This window comes from Sus scrofa, chromosome 2 (assembly GCF_054392235.1).
Source record: "Sus scrofa isolate SSC_HxYL_T2T_F1_AM1 chromosome 2, Sscrofa_HxYL_maternal_Yorkshire_Landrace_v2.0, whole genome shotgun sequence".
NCBI classification, from domain to species: Eukaryota; Metazoa; Chordata; class Mammalia; order Artiodactyla; family Suidae; genus Sus; species Sus scrofa.
In genome coordinates, this window is record NC_139384.1 from 157,606,502 (window position 1) to 157,626,757 (window position 20,256).

Sequence of the window (20,256 nt, forward strand, 5' to 3'; positions counted from 1 at the left end):
TATTGCTTAGTATGAATATAATTCTTTATGGGGTTCAGTTTAATGTGGATTAGATAAAAATAGTAAGAAAACAATAATATAACTAGTACAAAATTATGAACTTATTGGCGTATGTGCAGAAAAAAATTATGAATTATGTGACCTGCAGAAGTTTGGAAACTTTTGTACCAAAGAGCAGACTGTGCTATGAGAGCATGTCTTGGCCCCATCCAGGAGCTTCATCATACTGAAAAGATTGTCAATTCAGGAGAACAGGTGGTTGTGCATAAAATCTTCGATAATACAAGAAACGTATTGACTAGCACTATCGTACGTTACATTGGAACTACCGGTGTGAAGTGATAAGCTTAACAAGTGTGGTTCCAGCTCTCAGTGATGCGACGCAACAGCAGCGCCCTCGTGCTCACCACCCACTCCCACCGGCATCGCGGGGCTTGGACCCTGTGCTTTGGAGTCGTTTCCCATTTTAAAAATCCATTAAAAAAAACCCAAACAACAACAACCAAAACCAGAATCCTCTGGAAGGTAGCTAATCTCATGATATAGGACAGAAGAGACATTTCAGAACTTCTCCCCAACATCCTATTGTCTCGAAAAGTAAAACTGCTTCAAGAAGGTCCAGGGCAGTGTATGAAGGACAAGGAGTGAGTCTAAAAGGCCCCCCACTGACCATATGGTGACAGGGGTTTTTTAATTCTTATCATAAAAATAAAGCAGATACAACACACACACCCCCACACGCACACGCACACATCAAATGTATGCTGCCCAGGTCAAAAAATAGAACTTTGCCTCCCATCCCATAAACTCCTTCCAGGAACCTCAGTCTGATCAACCCCCTTCCCCTTCTGCACATGCGCACTTTTATAAGAAGGGCTTTCGTGTATTTTTTGTGTTTTATCACTCACATATGCATCCCTAAACCCTACAGTTTACTCTTGCCCATGTGAAAAAAGATATGTCTCTTGAGATAAAATTAAAATTTGAGCATCAAAATCACTGTCACCAACGCCACCGCTGCCACTACCATGCTCGACAGGACAGGATGAGTTTAGTGAAATTCAGTCTGTGAACTCCAAAATGGCTCAAAACAGAGAAGGTCACATGAAGTTGGCCCCCAAAGAGTACTTCAATAGAAAATGGTGGCTCTACTAGATCACACTTATTTTTTATTGATTTTAATAATCAGAGGTTTGCTATTTCTCCTATTAATCTTATATGTTTATGCCAACTTTATCCATTAAGAAGAATAAACATGGGAAACTGTAAGTCAAATAGCCCCAGGAAAAGCAGATGCTGAGAACAGAAAGGACTCTCGGAGTTCCCGTCGTGGCACAGTGGTTAACGAATCCGACTAGGAACCATAAGGTTGAAGGTTTGATCCCTGGCCCTTGCTCAGTGGGTTAAGGATCCGGCATTGCCGTGAGCTGTGGTGTAGGTCGCAGACGCGGCTCGGATCCAGCATTGCTGTGGCTCTGGCGTAGGCCGGTGGCTACAGCTCCAATTCAACCCCTAGCCTGGGAACCTCCATATGCCACGGGAGCGGCCCAAGAAATAGCAACAATAACAACAACAACAACAACAACAAAGACAAAAGACAAAAAAAAAAAAAAAAAAAAAAAAAGAAAGGACTCTGTGGTTTGGGGGAGCACCCACAACAACCAACCAGAAAGAGGGTTCCACGGTGTTTGCCAGACGACCTGCAAAAGAACACTGACCGAGCAGACTTACTGTCTGGAGTCCTAGCATGTTACAATGTTACATTCTGATGCTAATAAGGGAGATGTAACCCTTTAATGCTAGCGGACAACATCAGTATCTTGTCTTGACTAGGACAAGATAATAGGTTAGATGACGATGGCCAAGTGATAATTTTTTAAAAATCGGAGATAGATGTTAGGTTGCAAAGTTAAAACCCTAGGCAAAAGATAAGGACTGAAATAGTCTCATGGATATTAACAGAGGTAATTTAAGTATAACAAAGCTTACTATAAAAAGGTGGTTTGGGTTGGAATCACCTCGGGAGAAACAAACCACAATGACCAAGAATTAATCAGTCAATAAGTCAAGTCCTGTAATTTGGCTGCTCTGATAAGGCAATCTTTTCTTCAGGATCTGCCAAAGATTTTGTGACCCAAGGAAAGCAATAAAAAGAATAATGCTGAAAGCCTGAGGATATATCAAAATATACATAGAAAAACAGGAGAGAAAAAGAAAGGCATTAAACCCATGATACTGGTGCTTTCAAGTAAATTTACAATAAGCTCTACAGGCTCTGTTTTATATGTTTGTGAATCAAGGTTTTCAAGTGTTTAAAGGGATAAGCCATTCCAGATATATAAGTGAAGTTAGTTTCCATTGCGTAAAATGCCATGCTTAATAAATTTGTAATCACTCTTTTAAAGGCCCCAAGAAAAACTGGTTTTCATTTTTGGGTATTAGATTCATGAGTTTACTAAATGGAGCGTTAAACAAAGAACAAATGATTATGTGTAATTTCACTCCACGGGAAAACCCTTTGAATTGAAATGATCTCTCAATAAGGACGGAGACAGAGGTGGTCTTACCTTATGGTAATTATCTCTTCCTATGTAACTAGTGGCCCCCAAGCTTACTGGCTTAAAACAACATTTATTATCTCAAAGTTTACCATCCCACTGGCCAGGGATGTGAGCAGGGCTTAGCTGAATGGTTCTGGCTCCAAGCCTCTCACAGGCTGCTTTTACGACCTCAGCCATGGCTGAGTCTCAGGCTCACTTAGGAAAGGAGTGTCTTCCAAGCTCACGTGCACAGCTGTCTCCAGGATTCAGTTCCTGGCGGGTTGTGGACTGAGGGCCACCATTCCTCCCTGGCTGTTGGCCAGAAGCCACCCTCTGTCCCTGGCCATGTGGCCTCTCCACAACGCAGCTGACAACACAGCAGCTGCTGCATTAGTTAAGGAGGCAAGAAAGGCCAGAGAAAGAGTCATAGTCTTTTTTTTCTTTTTTAAAGACCTATTGGTTTTTTGTTTTTTTTTTTTTTTCTTTTTCCAGCCACACCTGTAGCGTATGAAGTTCCTAGGCTAGGGATTGAACCGGGGCTGCAACTGCTGGCCTAGCACACCACAGTCATCGCATGTTATAACACGGTGGACCTAAAAGCAGGCACAGTCAAGACTCCACTAGCCATTCACATCTTAGTGTGAATTAATGGCCCCAATCTTCTGAGAAATAATCATTACTAGGGAAAGAAGGGCTTGGGAGCTGGACAAAAGTGCTGCTGAGGGGCCTGAACAAAAGGAATCTCGGAGTTCCCACTGCTTGCAGCTCTGCAGGTTGATCACTCACCTAGTATCCACGATGATGCAGGTTGGATCCCTGGCCTCGAGCGGTGGGTTAAAGATCCTGAGTTGCCACAAGCTACAGTGTAGGTCACGGATGCAGCTCAGATCTGGTATTGCTGTGGCTGTGGTGCAGGCCGGCAGCTGCAGCTCTGATTCAACCCCTAGCCTGGGAAGTTTCATGTGCTGCGGTGCAGCCCGGAAAAGAAAAGAAAAGGGAAAAAAAAAGAGAGAGAGAGAGAGAGAGAGAGGGGAATCTTATGGTGTTAAAAGAGATAAAGGTAGTTTTGCCAAGGCCTGATTTAACTGCCCTCTCCCTACCTCCGCCCCCACTATCCCACCCTCCAGCAATGGGCAAGTTCTGCCAAATGATGGTTCTAAGTCTTTCCCTTCCTACATGTTCTTTAAGACAGGCAGTCATTACCTGCCTCATTCTGACACTGCCACAGCTCCCTTTCTCCCCCTGGTGATTGCATGAATGTGAACTCTCTATAATTACTGGGTTTCATTAGAAAATGAGGAGAGGCAACTAATGAGGACAGATGGTAAAAACAAGTGCGAACATTCCTGTCAAATTTACCTTTATCGTAAAACTCTGTCACGTGACGCTCTAGTGAACCACAGGAGTTTTTCCTGAGTGTCACTGGCGCAGGTCTAAATGAGTATCTTACCGCAGTGATTCATATTTTCAGACTTAAGGTAAGAACATCATCTTCCCTATAAAGGTAAGCTCAACTGATGTCTTTGGAAAGGTAAATTATGTGGATTTCAAAATAAATACTTTAAACATGCAACACTCTCTTCAAAAAGGATCTTATCTCAGGGGGAGGGAGGGAGGGTGCGGGGGAGAGGAAGCCAAATAAAAGGAGAAAAAAGTGGGAGTTCCTACTGTCACGCAGTGGAAATGAAAGCAACTAGTATCCATGAGGACGCGGGTCCGATGCCTGGCCTCGCTCAGTGGGTCAAGGATCCAGCATTGCCTTGCACCGTGGTGTAGGTCACAGAAGTGGCTCGGATCCCACGTTGCTGTGGCTGTGGCGTAGGGCAGCAGCTGCAGCTCCAATTCAACCCCTGGCCTGGGAACTTCCATATGCTGCAGGTGCAGACCTAGAAAGCAACAAGACAACAAAACAAAACACCAGAAAAGTAGTTGTTCTATGCCCTCCTCACCCCACAGAACCCCCTGGACAGGAAAGGACAGGAAGATAAGCCATTTCACATGTCAAACCACAAGTGTCTTCCGAGAAGGGTGGGGTCTGTGGAAGGACACCACTGGCTCTACAGATCTTTGTGGGGGGCAGACAGGCTCTGAAGCTAAGACACATTTGGGAACAGGGGCGGTGAAGATGAGTTATCCCAGCTAACAAATTAATAAAAACAGACAGTAAACCAGGATGGAAAGGCAGAAAAGAAAGGAAGAACCAACGAGGTGGTTGTACGTGGCTGGCAAGTCAGCAGAAGGAGTCTTGCTAAGTCAGGTGTCTCAAGACTATAGCACAGCATGGGCCCCCATTTTCATCCCGTTTGTGACTTTCGCAAAGGCCTAGTAAGGCAAGGGGTTTCTAAGGATCACAGACACGGGCTGGGTGGATGTGGCAGTCAGTGGAAGGAACACCCTGTGGGAATTACGAGGTGATCCCTAAACTGAATTAATTCAGTTGTTAGGACGATGCAAGGTGTTAGTGAGTGTGGCGAGTTTAAAACTGTGTCCTGCATACAGTACAGTCGATAGGCGCATGTTAAAATAAATAATTGAGTAATCAAATTCTGCAACTCAGCCCCACGCTGGCCCAGCCGGCCTTGCGGAGCAGAGGAATTGAGTCACTGGTGAAAGATCAAAGGTGGGTTCCTCCCTCCCCGCCCCCGCCCAAGGTACAAGGCCAGGTTCATTCATTACGCTGCCTAGAGACCCAAGGTTATAATCTCATCAGTGATAAGTAATCAGACTATTTTCACCTTCAGATCCTGAGGATTTAGTCCAAAGGCCTGAAACACAGGTGAGAGCCGGTGAAAAAATGCTTGATCAATAAATGGATGGATAGATGTGTCTTTTGAAAACATATATTCATTTAAATTTTTTCAGCTTTCTGGAGTTCCTGTCGTGGCTCAGTGGTTAACAAATCTGACTAGCATCCATGAGGATGCAGGTGCAATCCCTGGTCCTGCTCAGTGGGTTAAGGATCCAGTGTTGCCATGAGCTGTGGTGTAGGTCACAGACGAGGCTCAGATCCTGCATTACTGTGGCTGTGGTGCAGGCCAGCAGCTACAGCTGAGATTTGACCTCTAGCCTGGGAACCTCCATATGTCACAAGTGAAGCCCTAAAAAGCAAAAAAAAAAAAATAAAATAAATAAAAAATTTATAAAATGAAATAAAATTTTTCAGCTTTCAAAGGATATAACATTTTTATTTTGATCATAGCCTCACCATGATATTTGTTTCTGGCTCTGAAAGAAGTCTTGGAGTTTTAGGAGTCTTAGTTGGCTAACTTCACACTATACTTACTCACCCCTGACCTGCCAAGCCTACTGGTGATGCTTGTAGAACACACATCAGAAAGCGGATTTTTTTTTTAAGCAAACTTATGTCCACTAGTAGGCAAAAAATTCAGACATGTTTTGCAGGCAGGTGGCCATAAGCAATATTTCTGGGTACAAAGGACCGGAGGTAAACCTCATAGCATTACCTTCAAAATATATGCACAGTCCCACCACTCTGACCCCTTCCTGGGAACCACGCTGGCCTGGGCCACCCTTAGCTGTCACCAGGCTTACGGCAGTGGCCTCCCTCTGGCCTCCCACCTCCACCTTTGCCCCCACAGCGTCTTCTCTCAACACAGCAATGAGAGTGACTTAATACACAAATCGGGGAGTTCCCTGGTGGTCCAGTGGTTAGGATTCAGTGCTTTCACCACTGCAGCCTGGGTCTAATCCCTAGTCTGGGAACGAGATCGCCTGTCAAGCACTGTGCACCTCAGCCAATAAAAACAAAAACCACACGAATCAGAGGCCGAGCCTCCTCTGCTCAAAACATTTATATCGATTGGCATCTAGTCGAGAAACCGGAAACCACTCTAGGTGTCTGTCTCAAGGAGGGGGAACATATAAGGAACTGGGTGACATGGAGGCGTAACGGCAGGAAGCCACCCTCCCACTCCCCATCGGCTGAAGGAACCCAGCTGTACGGTGTGACAGCAAATCTGCAATCAGAGCTGCTGAAGGGACTCCGCACGGGAAAGGCAGCCAGGGTGCTCAGCTGGGAATAAAGGAAGCCTGTTCCTTCCACCCTTCTCCCAGCCCCGCTGGCCAGTCCCTCCCGGCGCAGACCCTCACAGGACACCAGGGGACAGGAGCTCTGGAAAGGGTGTTTACCAGCCTCTAGCCCCAGCGGTAAGGAAGGAATTGAAGGAGAGGGTGAGGGGGTCAGAAAGCCATCCAGAGCAGCACCTGGCCAGGTAACGCCCGAGTTCCTACAGTGGGTTCACGAGAAGGTGCCCACTGCTCCCAACAGACATGCACCTTCCTTTCTGATCGCTACTTGCCGTCTTGCTCACCGCTCCAGCCACACTGACTCAAACACGCCACGCTCTCCTTCTTGTGCCTGGAAGACTCCTACCCCAGACACCTTCACAGCTCACTCTCTCATCTCCTTTAAGCCTTTACTGAAAGGACACCTTCTCCAGGATGCCTCCTGAAAACTCATTTAAAATTGCAACCCCTCTCAACTCATGATCCCCCCCCCGTTGTTTTATTTTTCATCAAAAGATTTCTCCTTCTCTAACACACTCTATATTAAATATGTACATTTATAGCTTCGTCAGATACATAAATATATTTTAATTCTATATTATATACTTTTGGTTGTCTCTAAATACAGACATCTTAGTTGCCAATATCCCCCCACCAAAACATAAGCCCCCTGGGGAGCCGGGCCTGCTTTGTCTGCTGATAGGTTCCCAGTGCTCCATAAATATTTGCTGACTGAGTAAGTAAGTGTGATATATTTATTATGAGATGAAAAGCGTTAAAGGCTCTCGAGAGCACGGGGTAAGAAAAAGCAGACCAACCTCACCCCTCTTCCTATGGGTGACCTCTCTAACTCCACTCGGGCTACCTTAGGTGTCCCATCCCTGGGTTCCAAACGCTCCCTAGAATTCCCCTTTCCTGGAACTTGTCGCACTACAGCATAATAATCTCTTTACATCCCTTCTCTGCTGAAAACTTAAGTCCCAGGAGATCCCATCTGAGGAACACTGCCCAGCAAACACTTGGCGGTACCATCCTGCATGTCCAGCAGACAATGTCTGTGCCCACGGATCCTGCCAAAAATTGGAAGAATACCCCTAAAAGATCTTGAAGTCTTGCGATATCATTCCTTCCTCTGGTATTCTGGAAAAACAGAAGAACCAATAGCTCAGAGAAAGGATAAACAGAGTCGGGAAAGAGTTAAGGACAGAAGCATAGAAATTTGGTAAGCCACACTTCCATCATTTTGGCTGGAAAAGAACAGGAAAAATTACCATGGTTTCAAAAAATATTTTAATGTTTTTATGGGAAGTATTTATATTGCTTGAAAAGCACTCCACTGCTGAATTATTTGAATAGCTGACTACGCGAGAATAACAAACAAAACTTGAAAAAAATAATTTATGAAAATCAAAACAATTACCATCGAAAAGCATGTCTCAGTAGATAACAGATCTTGCAAGGTTATTCGCAAGGGGGAAGGGGAGTGGCTGTTAGAGCCACACAAAAAAGTTCTCTGTCAAATTTTACAACCACCTTGACGAGGAATACACCTCCTTAGTATGTGTATGCATAGGCAGTAGAAACATAATTGCTAAAACTCAGGCTTGGGTGGGTTTTCTTTTAGACGTTTCTGATCGATACCTATAAAACATTCAAAGTCTTTTAGGAAGAGATCATGGCTCTGTCTTAGCCTTAAAATAAACATATTTTTTGGTAATAATTTGGGGGCTGGAAGAAGTCATATCACACACTCACACATTTAAGCACCAAATTTATCATATTTAGTTTTCACTTGGCTTATAACCTCAGCAGTTTAGAGGCACACAGAAATGTCTTATCTTGTCCTAAGAAGTAGCAGTGCTCGTTGCCTGCATGCCCATCACCCAAGCACATCACACAGGAAAGACTCAGGACTTTGAAAAAAGGACCTCCTCGGTTTGCCCATCTACAGCAAAAAGCACACACGTCCTGCTTTGTTTTCAGTGGCCTGCTGGTGCATATTCAGCATTGTGCATTCCTTTCCTCTTCTGCTTAATTAAAAACTCAGTTGACCAATAACGATTGGAAACACAACAGGAATTCTGTTCATCAGAAGCCTGCCTTTGATATTCCTCTCTCACTGCATACGTTTGCAAAGTAACCTCCAACCAGAAAATGACTTCAGCCTGCCACCTAAATTGTATATTTATTTGTTCACTAGTGCAGGGAGAAAACTGAGCTAAGTCGAGCGAGATACACGCACACAGTCCTGGAAGGATCATCCGAGAACAAAGCAGACTCTAATTCACAAAGGCCTCTGCCACTTAGGCCCACATGGAGATGTTACCAGCCTCAAGAAATGTCATCAAGTCACTGAGTTTTGCCAGGGGTGGAAGTGATCGCAGCCACTGTGGCTTTCTTGCTGGGAGAAGGAGGAGGAGGTGGAAGAGGGGCAGTTTATTAGCAATAACTTCAGGGAGGGTGCCGTAAAAGCGGATGCACAAAGCCACAGGCTCTACTGATTGCAAATCTGGCAAGGCTGCAGGCCATTCTCATTGCAGGCAGGGCACCGCAGGGCCCGATAGGACTCCTTAAATCTGTTAGCCAGCATGGAGAACTTGCTGCCGTGGCACAGAGAGCAGGTGGCACTGCCTGACCCTCGGCAGTGAAAACAGTTGTCCTCCGGAAGCTCCCCTTCCTGCAAGAGACAGGCCAGGGTTACGTTAGAGCAGCATCTGAAGTCCACTGTTCACAGCACACACATCAAAAGAGCACGGGGCGGCCACGAAGGCCAGGCAGAACTAGAGAAAAATGCTTCTGACAAATGCCACTGGAGGAACTGGAGGGAGGCAAGTAGTGGCAGCATCTTATCAGAGCCTTCCCCGATGGTGTTCTTGAAGATAGCAGTTCCTGCCACCAGGCTGGGCATTCTGCTGCCTGACCTTTTTCACCACTCTTGTCACCTAGGAGATAGCAGGTGTTGTTTTAAGAGCTTTCTCTGGAGTTCCCATTGTGGCTCAGTGGGTTAAGAACTTAGTGTCTGTGAGGGTGTGGGTTTGTTCCCTGGCCTCCCTCAGTGGGTTAAGGATCCGGCGTTGCTACAAGCTACAGCATAGGTCACAGATGCAGCTCGGATCTGGCACTGCCGTGGCTGGAGTGTAGGCCTGCAGCTGCAGCTCCGATTCCACCCCTGGCCTGGGAACCTCCGTATGCCACGGGTGCAGCCCTAAAAAGGAAAAAACAAGAGCTTTCTTGGTATCCATCCATCTCATCCCCACGGCACCCAGTGAGGTGGCAGAAACAGCGCCATCCGTAGGTTACGGATGGGACCACGCACGGTGAGATGTGCAGTTCTGTGTGCAGGGGTCACAGAGCTTGAGGAGGAGGAGCCACGCTTGGACCCCAGGGAGTCGGGCACCAGAGCTCACATGCAGCCCCGCATGGCAGCCGTTCCAGAGCAGGCGCTCCAGGAAGACTGCTCGGTGTAGAGAGCCTGAGTGATGAAAGAGTGGGTGCCACAATGCCTTTGAAGCTTAGCTCTGCCTTCCTGCAGTGTGTGTCTTTCCGCTCTTTGAGAACTTTGACGAGAGGCAGTGCGTGAGAGCTCTGCTCTGGAGTCAGCAGCCTGGAGCACAGACTGGCCTCCGACTGGCACCAGCTGTGCACGTGGACAGTTCCCTTAACGCCCCCTAAACCTCAGCTTTGGTACCTGGGATCTGGGAGGGACATGTGGGAATATTAAGTGAGAGAGTACATGCAAGCACCTTAATATAGGATCTGGCATATTACAGGTGCTCTACTTCAATGGTTAGTTTATGTCTAAGTCTTGTCCATAAATTCTACTCTAGTCCTGACTCCCAGCCTCCCCGGGAAACCAGAATATGCCCCTTGGCTGCTGTCCTGCTCTTCCTCTTTTTTTTTTTTGGCTTTTTAGGGCTGCACCTGTGGCTTATGGAAGTTCCCAGGCTAGGGGCTGAATCGGAGCTGCAGCTGCCGGCCTACACCACAGCCACAGCAGCACTCCAAACCACATCTGCGACCTACACCACAGCTCATGGCAACACTGGATCCTTAACCCACTGAGCAAGGCCAGGGACTGAACCCGAATCCTCCTGGATACTAGATGGAAGCATTTCCACTGCAGCACAACAGGAACTCCTGCTCTTCTTCTAAGTCAATCTTTGTGCTCCTGTGCAGTGACCAGGTGTAGATGTGAACCTTCTAAGAACAAAGGGGGCAACACAGTGATTAACTTTGCTGCTATGTCAATTAGTACAAAAAGATTCATTACTGTTATATTTCACTATGGCCGCAGTATTTTCTGTTTAGTCTATTTTTGCTTTGAATTCAACTTTATCTGACAATAAGCTCGCTCTCTCTTTTTTTTTTTTTTTTTTTTTTTTTTGGTTTTTTAGGGCCGCACCCACAGCACACGGAGGTTCCCAGGCTAGGGGTTGAATCGGAGCTGCAGCCGCAAGCCTACACCACAGCCACGGCAACACAAGATACAAGCCACATCTGCAACCTAAACCATGGCTCACAGCAATGCTGGAACCTTAACCCACTGACCGAGGCCAGGGATGGAACCTGCATCCTTGTGGATACTACTCAGATTCGTTTCCGTGGAGCCATGATGGGAACTCCCTGACAATAATCTCTTAACCCTGATTTTTTGTTTGTTCACAGGCCTAGCACTTATTTTCCCATCTTTGCATTTTCCACTTTTCAGAGTCAGTATGTTGTTAAATTGTCTCAAATAAAAAACCCATTTGATGTTATTTAAAAAAAAAAAAAAAAGGAGTGATACCAGATTGATAGATTCAGCACCAAATCCGGTCCATTTCACCTTTTGAATCTCTCTTGAATCCATCCAGTTTTCCCCATCTCACAGCCACAATCCCAAGCTAGACACCTACCAATTCCGGCATGAATTCAGCATAGCCCTTGCTTTTGGTCTTATGAGTTGTTCTCCCATGGATGCCAGTCCCATCAAGTTACCTAAATTTTGACTGCCACATAGAAAGCACCTAAGGAACCTTTAAATGAACACCCACCCACCAGAAAACTCCAGATTAAAACCCAGGGTCCTTAGCTGAATCTTGTGTTCAGTTACTTCTCTCATCAGGCTCCCCTCCTTAGGTCTCGCTCCAGCTAGCCTCCAGGGAACTTTCCCCACTTCCAGCCCAGCCAGCTCCTACCAGTTCTTAGATGTCAGCTCAGCGGTACTTCCTCCAGGAAGCTTTGCTTCTGGACCAGAAGTCCCATCCCACTTCTACTGCCCCTTGCAGAGCAGGTCTCACACACCCATGAATGCTCCTGCTGTCTAGACAGGAAGTGCTCTGGGCTAGTTCCTTTCCTCGTCACTTCCTGACAACTAGCTGCAGTGCCTGGAACAATATTTGCTGTTCACATACTTGCTGAATGCATAAACAAACAAAATAATAATGTCTAGAGAACACACCCTGTTCTTAGTTTCTAGGAACTATCAAGACAGCTGGAGTCCCTGAGAGGCTCAACAAGTGGACACAGCTTTCCTTTGTGACCTAAGAATAAAAACCATCTCTGAAAAGGGAGGCCTAAGTTCTGAAAATAGTCCCATCATGCTACAAAGTGCCTACGGATACGTTAAGTTTTATTTATTCTGGATGTATGGAATAGGAGTGATTATCTAGCTGACAAAATCCCCCATGTGGACTTACTAACAATGGCCATTCTGACTGGTGTGAGGTGGTATCTCATGGTAGTTTTGATTTGCATTTCTCTAATAATCAGAGATGTTGAGTATTTTTTCATGTGCTTGTTGGCCATCTGTATATCTTCCCTGGAGAAATGTCTATTCAGGTCTTTTGCCCATTTTTCAATTGGGTTGTTGGCTTTTTTGCTGTTGAGTTGTATAAGTTGCTTGTATATTCTAGAGACTAAGCCCTTCTCAGTTGCATCATTTGAAATTATTTTCTCCCATTCTGTAAGCTGTCTTTTCATTTTCTTTTTGGTTTCCTTTGCTGTGCAAAAGCTTATCAGTTTGATTAGGTTCCATTGGTGTATTTTTGCTTTTATTTCTGTTGCTTTGGGAGACTGACCTGAGAAAACACTTGTAAGGTTGATGTCAGAGAATGTTTTGCCTGTGTTCTCTTCCAGGAGTTTGATGCTGTCTTGTCTTATATTTAAGTCTTTCAGCCATTTTGAGTTTATTTTTGTGCATGGTGTAAGGGTGTGTTCTAGTTTCAAATGCTGGAGGGGGTGTGGAGAGAAGGGAACCCTCCTGCACTGTTGGTGGGAATGTAAGCTGGTACAACCACTATAGAGAACAGTATGGAGGTACCTTAGAAAACTATGCATAGAACTATCATATGACCCAGCAACCCCCTCTTGGGCATATATCCGGACAAAACTTTCCTTAAAAAAGACACATGCACACACGTGTTCATTGCAGCTCTATTCACAATAGCAAGACATGGAAACAAGCCAAATATCCATCAACACATGATTGGATTAAGATGATGTGGTATATATACACAATGGAATACTACCCAGCCATAAACATTAACAAAATCATGCCATTTGCAGCAGCAGGGATGGAACTAGAGACTCTCATACTGAGTGAAGTAAGTCAGATAGAGAAAGACAAATACCATATGATATCACTTATATCTGGAACCTAATACACGGCACAAATGAACCTTTCCACAAAAAAGAAAATAATGGACTTAGAGAACAGACTTGTAGTTGCCAAGGGGGAGGGGAGGGAGTGGGATGGATTGGGAGCTTGGGGTTAATAGATGCAAATTATTGCTTTTGGAATGGATTAGCAATGAGATCCTGCTGTGTGGCACTGGGAACTATGTCTAGTCACTTATGATGGAGCATGATAATGTAAGAAAAAGAGTGTATACATGTATGTGTGACTGGGTCACCTTGCTATACAGTAGGAAAAAAACTGTATTGGGGAAATAACAATAAAAAAACCCCACATGATGTCCATGCACCCTTTCATTAATATTTTATTGATTGTTGCCATATTTAACCCATTAACAAGAGGGAAATTTGTTTTCTTCCCTTAAAGTATGCAAAATAAAAATATTTGCCAAAATATTCTAAAAGCAAATTGCCACTTTTCTGCCAAATTCGTCATATTTTTTGTTTTGCACTTGATCCCACTGTGACTTAAATAAGTCAAGGTTGCAAAGAAAACACACTAAAATGCAACCATAAGGCTATGCTTGTGATCCAAAAATTCATTTGCATAGAATGCCAGGTCAGATATTGAAAGATTAATGAAAATACCTGGTGAGACTGCCATAAAGAGCAAGAACAAATCGCCAGTCAAATTTCACCCCACGCCATACCTTGGGTTCCACCCTTTCTCCAACTGTTTGCTCTCAACATGCAAATTAAGTCAACAGGTATTTATTGAGTCTCTACTCTGTACAAGGCAGGCATGATAGAAGCATCTGTTTACCATTCTCAATATTTTATTTATTTGTTTTGTTTGGGGTTTTTTTTGTTTGTTTGTTTTAAAGGATTTATTTATTTTACAAAAGAACTGTATCTAAAAATATGGAACGCTTCACGAATTTGCGTGTCATCCTTGCGCAGGGGCCATGCTAATCTTCTCGGTATCGTTCCAATTTTAGTATATGCGCTGCTGAAGCGAGCACCATTCTCAATATTTTAAAAAATTCTTCTCAGAAATACTGAGTAGGAGGTCATAGAACACAGTTGCACAGCATAACCTCGACTTTAGAACCCAACCACTATCATGAAAAGGAGCCTCAGCTTCCATCACGGACTCAAAGATGTGTGTAGCCCTGAAGAGGGTAGCCAGCACCAATCTAGAGGCCCATTTGCAGAGCAGATAAGATCAAGAGGGTGGTGGTCAGATGGCCCTGGGTTTGACTGTGACCCTGGTGACTGCAGCTTCTCTGAGCCTGAGTTTCCCCAGCTGCAGAGCGAGACATGTGATAATACCCAGCTCGCAGAGTCCCTATGGGAGTGAAACGGACTATTGCCTGGAAAGCACTGGGCATAGTGCCTGGCTATCATGAACCCTCAAAAAAATGGCAGCTATTATTATTTTTTTTTTTTCAAAGGTAAGATCACATAAAGCATAAAGAAGCCCAGATGACATATGGTCTCAAATCCACTGAACACAAGGCCAGATTCTTCCTCTTCTACTTTTCACCATGGCCCAGTTCAATTATTCCCCTTCTTTTCTTTTAAGAGTTGACACAGAGGTTCAAGCACAGCCTGGCTTTTAGCCTTGCCCTGCTCGTTCATCAAAGTCCTGCCGTTTCCCTGTTCCATGTAACACACCAAAGAGTCACTTGGTCAGAATGGGCCCCTTGATGTTCTCTGACCCTCTGCTTTAGAATCAAAGTCGTCTGGGCATTTGCTGCATGAAGGATGGGGCACACAGACAGCAATTTAAAACAGAGCTTAAAGGACAGGCGAGAGAATATAACCTCTCACGGCAACTTGGTGCCGCACACCTCTGTCTTAGTTTGTGGCAATCTAGCTAAAAAACACAATTCTCTCCAAACTGAATGTAAAAGTAATTGTCGTAGCAGGCCTGCTGCTTTCTCGTTCAAGCCCTCAGCATGACCTGCATTTCTGGGCCTCTTTTGAAAAAAAAAAAATGCTCCTTCAAGTTACAGTCTGGTATGGAAAAGCGTAGAATTAATGAATTTTAAAGTGCGAAAGTAATGCTTTGGGCCACAGTGTTGAGGTGTCTGCCTGGCAGCTAGGCTGGGTTCCAAATGGTGCTGTGTAGACGGCAAGAGAAGCGGAGGCAGAATATTTCTTACCAGCTGGCACCTTGGTCCCAAATTTCAAAAAAGTATTCCTTTTTTTCTGAGACTTTTTTAAATTTTTATTTTACTATTTTATTTTATATTTTGGCCATGCCAGTGGCATGCAGAAGTTCCCAGGCCAGGGATCCAACAGAGCCACAACAGCGACGACACTGAATCTTCAACCACCAGGCCACCAGGGAACTCCCTCCAGTATTCTTTCCACAAACATTAAACTAATATTTACTGAGCACTGGAGTTCCCATTGTGGCTCGGGGCGGGGGTTAAGGACCCAATTTTGTCTGTAAGGATCCAGCATTGCCACATGCTACAGCTCAGGTCACAGATGCAGCTCAGATCTGGCGTTGCCATGGCTGTGGCATAGGCCTGCTGCTGCAGTTCTGATTCGACCCCTGGTCTGGGAACTTTCATATGTTGCAGGTGCAGCCATAAAAAGAAAAAAAAAATTAGCATAGACAGAACATTGTAAATGAACTGTAATAAAAATTAAAATATTATATGCTAGGCTCTATTTTTTTGCGGCGGGAGCTGTGAGGCTACTGCTACACCCAACGTAAATATTTACTAGTTTACTAGTGCCTGGTCTAGTGGATTTACAGATGATATAGCCTAGTTTGTTTGTTTTTTTTTCTTTTTACAGCTCCACCCACAGCATATGGAAGATCCTAGGCTAGGGGTCAAATCAGAACTGCAGCTGCCAGCCTACACCACAGCCCCAGCAACAGTGGATCCGAGCCACATCTGCGACCTATACCACAGCTCACGGGAACCCTGGATCCTTAAACCACTGAGCGAGGCCAGGGACTGAACCTACATCCTCGTGGGTACTAGTTGGGTTCTTAACCCACTGAGCCACAGTGGGAACTCTGATATTGTCTCGTTTTAACTAATATCCATGAAACCCAAAGACAAAGAGCTTTATTCGATTTCTTCAAGAAAACTGCAGATTGAGGATTTCCACCAATGACAGAAGCACAGCAAACCCATGAGAAAAGGACAGGGCTATTTTTTTCCATCTCGAAGACAAGCTGTTCCAAGCCACGATGCAATGTGAAAACAATAAATACCAACTCAGGTCTTAAAGGAAACCATTCAAAACAATTCAAAGTGTGAGTATTTGAATACGGATTATAACTATGATTGCTAGCGATAAAATATGATAAACCACTAAAATAAACTTAAAATTCCTCAACCTCTTTAACATTTACACACATGAAGAATCATAGCGAAACGTTCTTACTTAAACAGTTCACAATCAAAACACTTTGGAGACCACTGCCATGGGGCCAGCTCTGAGTAGCACAGGGGGCGTCCGACTCACCTGTGGGTACCGGTTATGGGGGAATGTGCCTTTGGCCTCCGGCAAAGGCCCATCGTTCCTGTCTCGACAGATGTCTCCTTTTCTCATCAGAGACTCTTCCTCAGCCTCGTCTTCCTTCCGCATCATTTTCCTCATGAACTCTCGCTTGTCCATGGGAGTTCGAATGATTTTCAGGTTATTCGTGTAGATGATTATCTTTCCAAAATCTATAATAGGCGCGGACTAGAGAAATGAAGAATGAGCACGGTGATTCACCACCAGGGACCAAATACAGGGCTGACGGACCTGTTCACCATCCCAGGAAAAGAGAGAGACCGGCCCCCACCTGAGAACCCATCACACCCAAAGCCACTGTTCCTTCCCTGGCGTCTTTGCGCTCTCGGAAAATCTTTTTTTTTTTTTTTTTTTTTTTTTTTTTTTGTCTTTTTGCTATTTCTTTGGGCCGCTCCCGTGGCATATGGAGGTTCCCAGGCTAGGGGTCTAATCGGAGCTGTAGCCACCGGCCTACGCCAGAGCCACAGCAACGCGGGATCCGAGCCGCCTCTGCAACCTACACCACAGCTCACGGCAACGCCGGATCGTTAACCCACTGAGCAAGGGCAGGGACCGAACCCGCAACCTCATGGTTCCTAGTCAGATTCGTTAACCATTGTGCCATGACGGGAACTCCTGAAAATCTTAAACACCAGCTTCTTTCTTCCTGTCGATGGTAACCAACCAAAGCTGGACTGACCATAAAGCTAGAAAGTAGGACCCTACAGGATGGGGTCCAGAGTGCCTGCTCCTACTCCCTGCCTTGGGAGCTGGGGAAGGCTGGGCACGTGAGTGCTTGATGAATACAGTGGGATGCTTTTTTTTTTTTAAAAAAAAAAAAAACCCTTCCAAAATTTTTATGCACAAGTAATAATAGTAGATACAACTTATGGAGTTATTATTGTTATTATTAAGTGGATAGGACTTTTTCTGGCCACACCGACAGCATATGAAAGTTCCCAGGCCAGGGGTAGAACCTGTGCCACAGCAGCCATCCACGCCGCTGCAGACACGACACCAGATCCTTAACCTGCTGCACCACAGGGGACTCCACAGTGGAGAGCATTCATTGTGTGCCAGGCATCCACACTAAGCATTTTACAAGCACTGCCCCACTTTCCTCCCAAACATCCCTGTGAAGCAGATGCTATGATTCATATAATTTTCAGATGAGGAGACTGAATCTCAGTAGGGTTAAGAGCCTTCCAAGGTTACAGAACTACTCAGGGTTCGTGGCTAGGATTCAAACCCAAGTCTGTCTCACTCTAAAGTTCATATTCTTTTTTTTTGCGGGGGGGGGGGCATACACGTGGCATGTGGTAGTTCCCAGGCTGGGGATCAAACCCATACCAAGCAGTGACAACATCAAATCCTTAACCACTAGGCCACCAGGAAACTCCTAAAAGTTCATATTCTTAACACCAATAACGCACTATTCATAAACATCTCCCCCTTCCAAAATAAGATTGTTATATATATTTTGTTTTGGTTTTCATTAGTCATATGATATGCAAATATTTTATAGCAATAAATATACCTCTATAGCATCATTATTAATAGCTTATGTTCCCGTGTATGGATTTATCACGTGCCATTTAATCATTTGCTGAGAAGCGATTTGGGCAATACCACAATGCAGTAGAAAAGCATGGGGAATAAACACTCAGACATTACTTAGGAACGCATATTTCTTCCGGAGCTAGAATAGCCTGCGGGGGACAGTGCTGGGTCCCAATTCACTGTTCACCAGCCGTGACGCAGGAGAGCCACGCGGCCTCTCTGATCCTCAGTCTGCCCATCCAAATGAACTGACATCTAATTTCTAGGCACCACCACAAACTCGTTATTAAAATATACAACTAAAGAGTTCCCGCTGTGACTCAGTGGTAAGGAACCCAACTAGTATCCCTGAGGACATGGGTTCAATTCCTGGCCTTGCTCAGTGGGTTAAGGATCCAGTGATGCCGTGAGATGTGTAGGTCACAGACGCAGCTCGGATCCCGCATTGCTGTGGCTGTGGTGTAGGCAGGCAGCTGTAGCTCCGATTGGACCCCTAGCCTGGGAACCTCCATATGCCACAGGTGCGGCCCTAAAAAGACAAAATATATTTCCACTGAGGTTTTTTTGTTTGTTTGAGCTGTGCCCGTGGGCTTACAAAGTTCCTGAGCCAAGGATTGAATTGGAGCCACAGCAGTGATGATGCAGAATCTTTAACCACTAGGCCACCAGGGAACTCCCAAATATCTTCACACTGGGTAGTACACAGGTGCTGTCCTGAGACTCCCGAGGGCCTTCCTGTTACCCCGGCGTCTCTACAGGGAGCCTCCAACACCCCGAGCCCAGCAATGTAGAAGTCAATGCTTAGGACCCAAGTCTCAGGACTTCGCCCCAAAACCCTGCTGGTTTCTGTGCTAAACTAGCCATGTTCCTGCAGTAAAATATTCTGAGTCTTGTCACTGAGGCTAATATATCACCTGGTGGGGGCGGGAGGAGAATACCCAAGACAGAGTTTGCCAAAGCAGAAGATACTAAGCAGATGTTGGGCACTGTCGCTGCCATTAGCATTAAAAGCGGTTCTTGGGCAGGGCATGTACCACCGAGCTACACAACCACATTCCCCAGCATGAGATACTTTGCCCCACTTTCACAGAACTGGATTAAGCCAAATCTGTTGAGATGCCACAGTTAAGCGGCCTCCTCTGTAAAGCCCTCTTGCATTCAGTCAAAACCTGACTTGAGCAGGACTTCAATCCTTAGGTCCTCTTCCTTGAAAGACCCACGGAGTCTTGGATCATTTTTTACGAAGCCAAAGCTTCCACCTGGCCCTGTTTGCTCTCCCTCTCTTCAAGGGATCAGGTGGCAGGTTCCATTTCCTACTGTTTGATGCCTGCCGGGTTCCTGTTTCACACTCTGGACTATCAGTTTCTGAGCATCAGAAGATAAAGACAGCGGCACTTTTGGAAGGTTCCATTTCCAGTAATAGCCGAAGAGATTCAGTTACGAGGAAGCTTTTTTCACATGTAGGGCTGGCTTTTTCAAGGCAAAATTCTCAGTATACAAAAAAAAAAAAAAAAAAAATTCTGTCATCCTCTGGTCCAACCTCCTGCCTCTAGGCTGGTCCATATCTCAGACACGCGGGAAAGTAAATTTATTTTTAATGCGCTCCACAGATGGAGGGTCCCAAATCACCTTTAAGGTGTGTTTAAGTTTCAGGCACCCTGACAGCCAAGTTCTTCCTTGTGTCTAAGGAAACTCTCTGGGTGTAACTAAAGTTCACGTTATCTGGTTACACACAGCTGCCCACAAGGAACACCCTCTGTTACATTATAGAGGAGAGGATGGATCCAGCAATTTTTTCTTTCCTCCCATAGTGCCCAGAATGGCAACTTAGGTGATTGATCATTAAAAAATATTCTGATATCAAAAGCAATAGGATTGGGGATTGCTCTTCATGGACCGAGAAACCTTTGCACAACTCTGTACTTCAACGCAGTCACGGGGAGTTCCCTTGTGGTTCGGTGGGCTAAGGATCCCGCGTTGTCACTGC

The 20,256-nt window shown here is 45.2% G+C and overlaps 1 protein-coding gene and 1 non-coding gene across 2 annotated transcripts in view; both read right to left on the reverse strand.

Moving 5' to 3' along the window:
• Nucleotides 1-7,836: 7,836 nt before the first annotated feature.
• Nucleotides 7,837-20,256, reverse strand: part of GRXCR2 (glutaredoxin and cysteine rich domain containing 2) — a 200,013-nt gene continuing 187,593 nt past the window's right edge. The window contains exons 7-8 of the mRNA XM_003124061.7: nucleotides 16,677-16,898; nucleotides 7,837-9,243 (exon numbers count right to left, since the gene is read on the reverse strand). Coding sequence (XP_003124109.5) covers nucleotides 9,061-9,243; nucleotides 16,677-16,898 — 405 coding nt within the window. The 3' untranslated portion in view covers nucleotides 7,837-9,060. The remainder of the gene's footprint in view (nucleotides 9,244-16,676; nucleotides 16,899-20,256) is intronic.
• LOC146405809 (U6 spliceosomal RNA) lies at nucleotides 14,097-14,203 on the reverse strand. The gene has a single exon (XR_014839262.1). It is a non-coding gene; the product is annotated as a U6 spliceosomal RNA (small nuclear RNA).